The sequence below is a fragment of the Bos javanicus genome, chromosome X (genome assembly GCF_032452875.1).
Source record: "Bos javanicus breed banteng chromosome X, ARS-OSU_banteng_1.0, whole genome shotgun sequence".
In the NCBI taxonomy this organism is placed as follows: Eukaryota; Metazoa; Chordata; class Mammalia; order Artiodactyla; family Bovidae; genus Bos; species Bos javanicus.
Window position 1 is genome coordinate 88,140,123 of NC_083897.1, and position 11,140 is coordinate 88,151,262.

Consider the following 11,140-nt stretch of genomic DNA (forward strand, 5'->3'; position numbering starts at 1 on the left):
CGAGCGTTCTGCCGCTCGCTAATTGGCCAAAGTACCATGGATCGACCGCGCGGCTTCCAGGGCTGGGGAGGCGGGCACTGCTCCACAGACCTATGCTGTGATTGGCCCGAGGGGAACTGATGGAACGCTGATGGCCGCCTGGGTTCCGAAGAGGAGAGCTCGGCTCTGCGGTGCTTCATGCTGATTGGCTCAAGACAGACTGATAGGCCGGGGGCGATTGACAAGGTTTTGGGGGCGCCTGCCTCGCGTGGATTGGCCTATATGGGATTGATGGAAGACAGCCACCCTCCGAGGATACGGGTGATTAGGTCCTGCTTTCTGCTGATTGGCTACCGAGCGACTCCCTAGACGGCTGCCAAAACCCCAACGGGGCGGTGCCGAACTCCACGCAGCTCAGCGGAAGCAAGACTTGTATAGAAGTACACAGGCATACCAGCCCAGAGGGAGGAGGTCTGGGTACTGCGTAGGCGGACAGGGTAACTGTGTAGTGATTGGCTGGAAAAGACGAATTTAGAACGGAGCAGCTGCCAGACATATAAAAGTGTGTGCTGAGTGGGGGAAACTAAATACCTACGGGGGCGGGGTCGAGCTGCAACCAGTTACAAACAGGCGGAACCTGGCTTTGCATGGATTGGCGGAAGCTGGACTCAACCTAGAATAGAAACCAGACCAGGGAGGGCGGGATCAGCCCTATTGCTGGAAGCTGGAACTTCTTAGCGGCTGGGGCAAGGCCAAGGTTGAGCCTAGATGGGCGTGAGTGTAATTTAAGGTACCTGAGGAACGATTGGGGTGTGGGAGAAAGGTAAACCTTCCGGCCAGGAGTGAAAGGCTGAATTGCTTTGGGGAACAAACCTCCACCGTGAATCGGCCCATTCTCTGGTAATTCAGAGTAGTGTACATGAAAAGAAATGGGTCAGGTGGGGGCCCAGGTTGCCAAGGCAACGGTAGAGAGGGCACAGAAGTCAAATGGCAGGACTTCAGTGGTGCATTAATGGTCCCACACAGACCGGATTTCTGGGCCTCCTAGTACTTTGTGCTTTAGAAACAGGGCACTTTAGCAAACAGTAGGGGTTAAGGGGGGAAAGAAGGGCCGTGTGACTCAAAGACATTCAGGCTCTTTAATGTCAGGGGAGGTAGGAAGAAGTCAGTGCTGAGTCTCTGGGAAATTCTGCAGACCTTGTAGCTCTCTAAGCCCCTGAAAAAGAGAACATAAGAGACTGAACAGAGACTGGGTCCAGGCCCCATCCCAGGCTTGCTCAGAACTCTCTTCCCTCTGAGCCAGCCTGGCTCCAGTTTGACTCCAGTTTAGACGAAAATATGGTCCTTCCCATCTCTGGCTCTCTCTCCTTCTCGGGTCACCACCCTAAACATTTGGAGATAGAGTCTGGGAATGGAGTGAGCTGCTCTCACCTCTAGCAACATGTGGATATGGGCCTTGATATTCATGGAGTCCTTGGTGAGGTTGTCGCTGAGCCTGGAGAAAAGAAACAAGAAAGGTGAAGTGGGCAGGAGGATGATGCTTCTTCATCACTTCAAGAACTACCTACATTCTGTATGACTTCCACACGGTAGGTGGTAGGACATCCTACTACCTGAGCTGCTCCTATGCAGAGATGCCTGGCTGCCATCTGGACTGCACTGATTCAGAGACATTTACTGAGTGCCTACTCTACACCACGTCGTTTTAGTTACTGGGAGAAAGCAGCAAACACAGCAAACAAAAATCTTGGCCTTGTGGAACTCAAATTCTCATTATGGGGGGAAAATGATGGGAATACAATATGCAGTTTGTCAGATGGTTATAAGTACAATGAAAAAATTAAATGTTAAGAGAGAATAACGAGTGCCGGAGTGGGGGGCTGTAATTCTAATTAGAGTGCTTAGGGATGGCTTCATGGAGAAGCGCATTTGAGTAAAGACTTAAAATGAAGAAGCGAATTGTGTGGCTAGATAGAGGATGAGTGTTCCAGACACAAGGGGCAGCAAATGCAGAGGCTCTGAGGTGGGAGTGCACCTGGCATGTCTGAGGTACAGCAGAGAGGCCAGCAGGACTGGAGAAGGATCAGTGAAGGGGGGTTGTAGAAGGTGAGGTCACAGAGGTAAGCAGGGGAGAAAGATCATGTAAGACCTACCAGGCCATGGTAAGGACTCTGGCTTTTATTCTAAGTGATATGGGAGCCAGAGGAGGATTGTGATCAGAGAAGGGATGTGACATGACTAGGGTTTAAGAGGATCCATCTGGTTGCTGTGTGGAGAACTGACTGGGGATAAGGACAGCTAGTGTGGAAGAGGAAGTCCAGTGAGGAGGCAGTCCAGGTGAGAGAGGCAGACTCAGACCACAGTGGCAGCAGTTGAGGTGATAAGAAATGACTAGATTTGGGATACATGGGGGCTTCCCTGGTGGCGCAGAGGTTAAAGCATCTGCCTGCAATGTGGGAGACCTGGGTTCAATCCCTGGGTCAGGAAGATCCCCTGGAGAAGGAAATGGCAACCCACTCCACTATTCTTGCCTGGAGAATCCCATGGACAGAGGAGCTTGGTGGGCTACAGTCCACGGGTCGCAAAGAGTCGGACATGACTGAGCGACTTCACTTTTACTTTGAAGGTAAAGTCAACAGGATTTACCAAAGGAGGGTGTTGGGCGTGAGAAAGAGAACTCAAGGAAGACACCAAGTCTAAGTGACTGGGAAGCCAGAGTTGCCTGAAACCACGCCGGCTCTGGGCTGTTGAGTTACATGAAAGAAAAAAAGTGGAAGTATTAGTTGCTCAGTCATGTTGGACTCTTTGCAACCCCATGGACTGGGGCTCACCAGGCTCCTCCATCCATGGAATTCTCCAGGCAAGAATCCTGGATTGGGTTGCCATTTACATGAACCAGTCACTTTTTTCTCTCTATGCCAACTGGCACCAGTCTCACCCAAACAATCCTAATTCACCCAAAGGATCAAGGAAGGCCTCTGAAGAATGAGTAAAACAGTAGGAGATAGTCTTTTCCACAAAAAGTCCAAAAGACAGGAAAGAGCTTTTTAAGGAATAGTCAGGAGGCCAGAGTGTTAGAAACTAAGTGAATGGTGGAAGAAAAGTGGCACAAGTTAGGATCCAAGAGGTAGGTAGGGGACAGATCATGTAATCTTGATATTATGAGAGGAATATGGATTTTACTGTGTTGAGCTATCTGTCAATGTAAGAGTCAGTTTCAGGGAAATGAAATACTGTTAAGAAAAGTAGAAGGCAACAACAAAGGATATTAAATTGGGAAAAAATAGTATGAACCCATTTATATATCACTATCTCTCAAAGTTGTATTTTCTTTTTTTTTCAAAGTTGTATTTTTAGTCTAGCCCTCTCTCCTGAATTCCAGCCTTGGGAGTTTTAACTACATAGTCAGAAAACTTACTTCAGTGTTTAATGATCACCTCACACTTAACAGGTCCCAGACTGAACTCCTGATTTTCCTCTCCAAATCTGCTCTCCCCTTATCTTCTCCATCTCATAAAAGGGCAATTCCAACCTTTGCTCAGCTGAAGACCTGGACTCCTTTTTCTCACACCCCACTTCCAATCAAGCATTCTCAAATCTTCATCTTTTTCAATTACTAGGGAGTCCTACTAATTATAATAAAGTAAAGAGATTCATGGGCTTCCCAGGTAGCACTAGTGGTAAAGAACCCGCCTGCCAATGTAGGAGATGTAAGAGACGTGGGTTCAATCCATGGGTCGGGAAGATGACCTGGAGGAAGGCATGGCAACGCACTCTGGTATTCTTGCCTGGAGAATTCCATGGATAGAGGAGCCTGGCCAGCTACAGTCTATGGGGTTGCAGAGTTGGACACAACTGAAGCGACTTAGCACAGTAAGGAATTCACATTTCTCATCACACTATTAGACCAGATCAATAAATCAGAAAAGACCAAACGGAACAGGCAATGACAAATACCTCATTCTGGGGAAACACATCAAGTCTCAAAAAATTAAAATCTATTTGAAAGGCTCAGGAATCCGGTGACATAATAAGGAAGGCTTTGTCATTAAAAAAAAAAAACAAAAACAGACTTGGTCTAAATGGCTGCTGGTTCAGAATTATACTGGCCTATTAAAGCAGTCCCCTCAACCAAACTATTCACCAACTGATCGGATCACTAAGATTTAGAAATCTCCACAGGTCTGAGGCTCATTTGAGTTTATGAATACTGAAACCTCGAAAAGGTCTGAAAAGAGAAGAATTACTAAAACCTAAGGTAGGCAACTCTGGAAGAAATGAACGAGACATAAAGGGAAATATAACCTAGAAGGTAGAATTTTAGATCAGTAGTATTCACACTTGTGAGATGTTGTTAATCTAAGTGTATTTTCTCAGCATCCCCTCACTCACTCCATCTGAGTGACTGAATGCTCACCATTCTCAGCAGTTCCTCTAACATGGCAGGCACACTGGTCCCCTTGCCAGGAATGCTCTTCCCTAGAGAGCGCTATGGTTTGTTCACTCAACCAAGTAACTCAAATGCTGCTTCCTCTGGAAGGCCTTCCCTAGCCACATTTCAGAAATCTCTCCACAATCACAATTCCCCTTTCCTGCATAGAACCTTACACTCATCAGAGTTCATCCTTTATCCCCACATTACCTCCATCACCACCAACAGAGATCTACTAATCCTTCAATCCCCACTTAAATGTATTTCCAGCATATGCTTCGAAATTCATTCAACAAACACAGGGTGCCTCCTATATGCTTTGTGCTATTCTAGTGACTTGAGATGCAGAGAAAATCTCTCCATTTGCAAAGCTTATATCCTAATGGGAGCAGGCAATGAACATTACAAAAAAGTAAATCACACAGTAAACATTAGGAGGTCATAAGTGCTATGGAAAAAAAGAAAAAGTAGAACAAGGGAGGGGAATCAGGAGTGCCAAGGGTTGAAATTTTCAAGTTAGGTTATAGGAAGTGACATTTAAGCAAGACTTCAAGTGAATAAGGAGAAAGGAAGCCATGCATGTATCAGAGGGGAAAGTGCTGTAGGCAGACAGAGAACAGTTACTGCAATTGTACTGAGGTGGGATCACTCTGTGGGCATTTAAAGAAGCCTGTGAAGGTTAGTGTGATGAGAGCACAGTGAATGAGCAGGAAAATTAGCAGGAGGTGAAGTCAGAGGTAACTTGTTTTACTGTTACTGATATACAGACTGAGACCTCCAGGATCTGGTCAAAACTGTGCTGATGTGTAACAGTTATAGCCCTTGTAGAATATAAGCTTTCAAGGAATTCTTCTGTCTTGTTCATGCTGCCTCCCCAACACCAAGCACAGAGCCTGGCATACAGCAAATGCCCAATAAATTTTTGTGTGAGTGAACAATACAGAGACCATTTATTGAGTACTTATTATGTGCTACACCTGGGGCTAAGCTTTGCATCCCCACTGTTCTCTCCCCTAGAGAGAGGGGAAAGTGGTTCCTAGGTACCATCCCAGGTAGCCAGGGTGAAAGGGGGAAGAAGGGTTACAAATGGTGGTGTTTTAGACAGTATCCTCATGCAATGGACTTACTCTGTGAGGAGATTGCTCTTACGATCAATGAACTTGAGAGCTTCTGCCAGTGTTAACTCCAGGAAAAAACCATATCCAAGGGCCACATAGATCCGTGAAGTGTCTGGGCTAAGGAAACAGTGGTGATAGGAAGTGGAGAAGTCCTTGTCACTGTTTAGCATACTACACAGTTTAACATTTCTTTTATTCCCCACCCCACATCTTCCCCAAACCGAAGGTAAGGGTGGGCAGAGAATCTGTCCTATTTTATTTACTGTCACATCTTCAGCACCGAGCAGTGTCGGGTTCATAGCAAATACTAACAAAAATATTTGTTGAATGAAGGAAAAGGGAAGCTGAACCCTGTGGGCTCAGAGGGGCAGGTAGACACTCACACCACTGTGTCAACGAAGAAGTTACAGCCCAAATCCACCTGCATATATAACTCCGAGTGATTAGCTTCCTGTGGGGCCAGGGAAAAAGAGGTAGGGATCAGTGGTCAACTTTTAGGTCAGGTGACAGGTTTTGGTCTTGGGTATCTCCTCTCTTCCCCCTCCTTTGCCCACAAAAAGACAGTACCTAACCCTGGCATCTTTACCTGGAGTCGCTCAATGACATTTCTCAGTTGAAGGTATTTGGCCAGCTGCTCATATACCTTGTCACGATGGTCCAGGACCTTTCTGATGGGACATGACAGGACAAGAGTAAAATGGTGACCAAGAGGAAACCCTGTCCCTCTTGGAATATCTCACATCATGACCCCCTGAGACTCTCCTGTCACCAGGGTCTAAATAGGAATTTTAGTGCAGAAGTCAAGGTTTGGACTCTGGGTCAGATTGCTTCGGTTTGAATCCAGGCTTTCCATTTTACTAGCTGTGTGACTTTGGCAAGTGAGTAACCTCTTTGGAACTCAATCTCCCCATCTTTAAAATAGGAATGAGGAGTATTACTTCATAGAGTCATTAAGAGGATTAAATGAGTATTTACTATAAGGCATTTAGAATAGTGCCCTCCAAACAAAGTTCTCTATATGCGTTAGCTCTTATTTATGAGTATTATTATTACACTCTATTCCCAATGCCTCCCTCCAATCAGAATATGCCATTCTCACCCTAGAAAAAAATCCTCAGTCTCTTTTAGGATGCTCATAATCCTAGACCTGAACACTCTCCTTCCTGCTCAGATTAATAATGACAGTAATAATAATTTTTTATACTCATTGAGCCTCTAGTATCCAAGTTAAACCCTTTACAAGGACTGAATACACTGAAAACCCAAACCCACTGCCGTGAGGAAGGTTGCATTAACTTCCCCATTTCACAGATGAGGAAACTGAGGCACAGAAAGTGGAGGCAAAGTATGTGTTCACACGGAAAGCAAAATGGTCAAGCCAGGATTCGAACCTGAAAACTCCAGCTTCAGAAATCTAATTCTTAACCCTTTAGGGGGCATCGGAAGCCGCGCAAGCGCGGACACAGGCACCATTAAATCACCGTGTCTCCCTCCTCACCCCACGTTGCACCCCGGATATCGCCCCTCCTTCCTCCTCGAATGGCGCACGGGGCCGGGCTCTGAACGCCTCACCCACCAATCAGAAGGCCAGGCCCTGACTTCGAACGCCCCGCTCACCACGTGGACCGCTCCAATCGCTCCGCCCCCTGTTCTGTCACTTACTGCAAGTCCCGCTGCAGCACGTCAGAGATGAAAGCCTCGTAGCGCAGCACTTTCTCCGCCGTGGCCTCCACCGCCCGCCGTTTAGGGGGCGTCGCCATGATGGGCTCCTGAGGAATGGGGAGGGAGAAGACCACGTTGAAGACCACTGGTCTCAGTTTGGTCTCAAGCACAGTACAACTGCACCTTTTCAGTGTTGGGAGTTGGGTCGTCCGGCTTATGCCAAGAGTTCAGCCTTCCGCCCCTCCCAGCTCTGGGACCCCATCACACAGGGACACCCAAGTGCGGCCGTTACCTGAAAGCCGCCGGCAAAAAGAACTGTTAGTAAGAACCGTGGCTTCCGGGTGGCGCGGATAAATGACGTACGACGGGGGCGCTGGCCAACCAAATAACCAGGTGGGGTGAGGCGGTCCTGAACGGAAAAAATCGCCGGAGAGAAGGAAAGGGCTGGGCTGTAAGAAATCCGCTGATTAAGGAAGGCTGCAGAGCGTGGGAACCTGGACTGCGCAACAAGCCTATGGGGATAGTGCACTGTTGCTGGGGGTGGGGTTTGATGGGATTTGGCGGGTTCCGGAGGAGGCGGGACACACAGAGCGAGTAGAGCTTTGGGTATTTAAAAGTCAGAGCTTCAGAAGCAGTCGGGCAAGAAAAGATTATGAATCTGGTCTGTAAAAAGGCAAGTATCGCCCTGGATTTTGAGTTTTCACAAGGGAAGCTTGGGTTTGACTTCCAATAATGGAAATAAATGTCAGCATTAAAAAAAAAAGTTTTGAAAAGGAGACAAATTTTCTGACATGCACCTTTGACGACTCCAGCTCTGTAGCCCACAGTCCATGACTGGAGTTCAAGCAGAGGTTGATAACGCACTATGTCTAATCAGTTCAGTTCAGTTCAGTTCAGTCGCTCAGTCGTGTCCGACTCTTTGCGACCCCATGAATCGCAGCACGCCAGGCCTCCCTGTCCATCACCAACTCCCGGAGTTCACTCAAACTCACGTCCATTGAGTTGGTGATGCCATCCAGCCATCTCATCCTCTGTCGTCCCCTTCTACTCCTGCCCCCAATCCCTCCCAGCATCAGAGTCTTTTCCAATGAGTCAACTCTTCGCATGAGGTGGCCAAAGTACTGGAGTTTCAGCTTTAGCATCATTCCCTCCAAAGAAATCCCAGGGCTGATCTCCTTCAGAATGGACTGGTTGGATCTCCTTGCAGTCCAAGGGACTCTCAAGAGTCTTCTCCAACACCACAGTTCAAAAGCATCAATTCTTCGGCTCTCAGCTTTCTTCACAGTCCAACTCTCACATCCATACATGACCACTGGAAAAACCATAGCCTTGACTAGACGGACCTTAGTTGGCAAAGCAATGTCTCTGCTTTTGAATATGCTATCTAGGTTGGTCATAACTTTCCTTCCAAGGAGTAAGCGTCTTTTAATTTCATGGCTGATCACGTCATTTAATCGGGGCGTCAAATGGAGGATTGCTGAAGTCCTTTGCCCAAGATAGGTTATCTTGTCGTTAGAAAGAGTTCCTATGTTTTTATTTAAATGTGTAAACTTTTTATTTATTTTTATGCACTCAAATTACCGAATGGATTTATTTCCTATGTTAGATTTTCAAATAATAGCATCTAACTCAGTAAGTCCAGGCCTGAAGAACTCCAATGCCGGATCTCCCAAATGATACTCCCGCCTGCAGGCCCTAGAGCGCCCACCATATCAGGGAAGTTTTCCCAGATAATTTGTGGGTTTGCGGTCTAAAACCAAGCTTTGTTTTAAATGCTCAAAACGAGCAAGTCAAACTTTTCTTTACCCTTAGAACAAGATGATTACAAGGAAAACTTTGTGAGTTTAAAAAATTATTTTTGGTAAATCATCTCATGTTACATATAGTTACAATTATATTTAGTTTGATCAAAAGAGACAGTAGGTAGGTAGAAATATTATCTAGTTAATCTATACAATTTTCCTGTGGAAAAAAGGGTGTTACATTTATTATCTTTATTTAACATGGAGAGCTCAGAGTTCTGATGAGATGGAGATGGTTTATTAGCTTACATTTCACAAAAACCCATTTTTTATTATGGAGTCCATGTAAGATTTCTTTTTTAAAAACTTTTTTTCTGTTTCAAAACGTTTTCAACTTCATTTTAAAATGTCAAACCTACATGAAAGTTGGCACTGAATGCCCATATAGCCTTTACTTAGATTCACCAAATGTTAATATTTGACAGCATTTGCTTTCTCTCCTTTCAGACCATCCAATAATTGTTGATATGGCTGCATAGCATTCCATCTTTTGGATGACCTCAGATTTTTGAGCCAGTCTTCTGTTCCTCGATGTTTGGATGTGTCCAGTTTTTTTCATTGTTATAATCCAGAATAAGATAACAGTCTTTGTTTTCAAAATTTTGTGTGCAACCATGTTTGTTTTCTTGTGACAAACTTCTAGAACTTAATTTATTGATCTAAGGGAGATCATTGCATTGTAAAGCAAGTGTTAAGTGACAATTGTATATCTACTTCCAATAACAAACTTCCTCATCCAAATTTTACATCAACATCAGCACACTGTGGCCCACTGTTTGCTGACCCTTGTTTTACTGCTGTCTGCAAGCTAAGAGTACTATTTCCATCTTTTAGAGGCTTGAAAAAAAGTAAAAAGAGTATTTTGTGACATATGTGAAGGAAAGTTACATGGCTCAAAACAGCCTAGAGTTAAAACTCCCCTCTGGGTCCTCCACACCATTCTATGCAAAACAAAGACCCCTCACCTGAAAAAAAAAAAAAAAAAGGACATTAAGGTTGATTATGCCCAGCTCCCAGCCGGTCCCAGCCTCTGGCCAATCTCCAGAATTCCTTGCCCAAGCTGTTTAAGAGATAACCGAAGCTGGTGGAGTTACTTCCAGCCGGGGATTCCTGCCCCCCTCCCCCATTCTAGCTAATTAATCCTCCCCACTTCCCTAGTTTGGGGAACCTGGGCCCTGAAGGGGCCCAATAAGTCAAGAGCCTTGAAAAATGCACTGTGCAAATATATTGACTTTATTTGTCTCCATTCGGGAGCCTCACAGACATATCTAGGTAAAAAGATCGTTAAATAAACGCTGTCAGTCATCACAAAAAAAAAAAAAAAGAGAGAGAGAGAGAGAGAGAGATAACTAATCCAAACAACTTTGGAGAAGAACAGGCCCCCTTAAGACAGTAGATTTCCACATATATGCCTGTATATACTTACTCTTTTCTTGTGTTAGTTAGTGCAGCAGCTCACTTATCTGACTACTGCCCCTTCTTGCCTCATTAAAGGTGATCTGTTCCTGTAAAGTGCCGGTCTCATTCTTTCTCTGAACCTCATTTTCTCTAATTCCCTTACCCTACATTTTTTGGTGCCGAAACCCGGGAGGTTGAGGTTCCTTCTTGTTCTCCATGGCCAGCTCTTTGGAGCATGGAAGCCTGCCGAGCTCACTTTTCTGCTCGGGCTTTCAAGACCTCCTCGAGAGGATGCCCCGTGCCTTTGTGAGTGGTACAAGTCCTGTGTAAGGGCTTTATTGGTTTTCCACGTAACCCGAGGAATACTGGTCTTTCTCTCTCTCTCTCTTCCTCTTTTCTCTACACTTTCTTTTCCTTGAGACCAACCAACTCCAGGATAGAGGCCTTTTGCCATTCGACCTCCTTCCATCCACCATGAATTCTCGCCTGACCCAGTAGCCCAGGTAAATTCTAGGGCACCATAGACTATCGTCCTTTCCGGGTTACTGGGGAACCCTCCAGCCAAAAGGCCCTCTGGGGAGGTATTTGGGGGATGCCCCTCCCTCCTTCAGAGTCTCTCTCTCTCTCTCTCTGCCTAGTCAAAAGATTAGGTGACATCTTTTCTCTCGACTGGACAGTCGCTAGCCATTTGCTATGGGGTCAAGCCAATTCATCCCATGGGACTCTCCCTTGGCCTGCATAAAACGAAA

The 11,140-nt window shown here is 45.8% G+C and overlaps 1 protein-coding gene across 1 annotated transcript; it reads right to left on the reverse strand.

Moving 5' to 3' along the window:
* Nucleotides 1-1,099: 1,099 nt before the first annotated feature.
* On the reverse strand, nt 1,100-7,586 carry UXT (ubiquitously expressed prefoldin like chaperone). The gene is made up of 7 exons (XM_061409931.1): nt 7,484-7,586; nt 7,192-7,298; nt 6,116-6,197; nt 5,913-5,980; nt 5,539-5,646; nt 1,411-1,474; nt 1,100-1,195 (listed from the first exon to the last, which is right to left on the reverse strand). The coding sequence occupies exons 2-7, from the start codon at nt 7,287-7,289 to the stop codon at nt 1,145-1,147; spliced, it is 471 nt and encodes a 156-aa protein (XP_061265915.1). The 5' UTR covers nt 7,290-7,298; nt 7,484-7,586; the 3' UTR covers nt 1,100-1,144.
* Nucleotides 7,587-11,140: the final 3,554 nt, after the last annotated feature.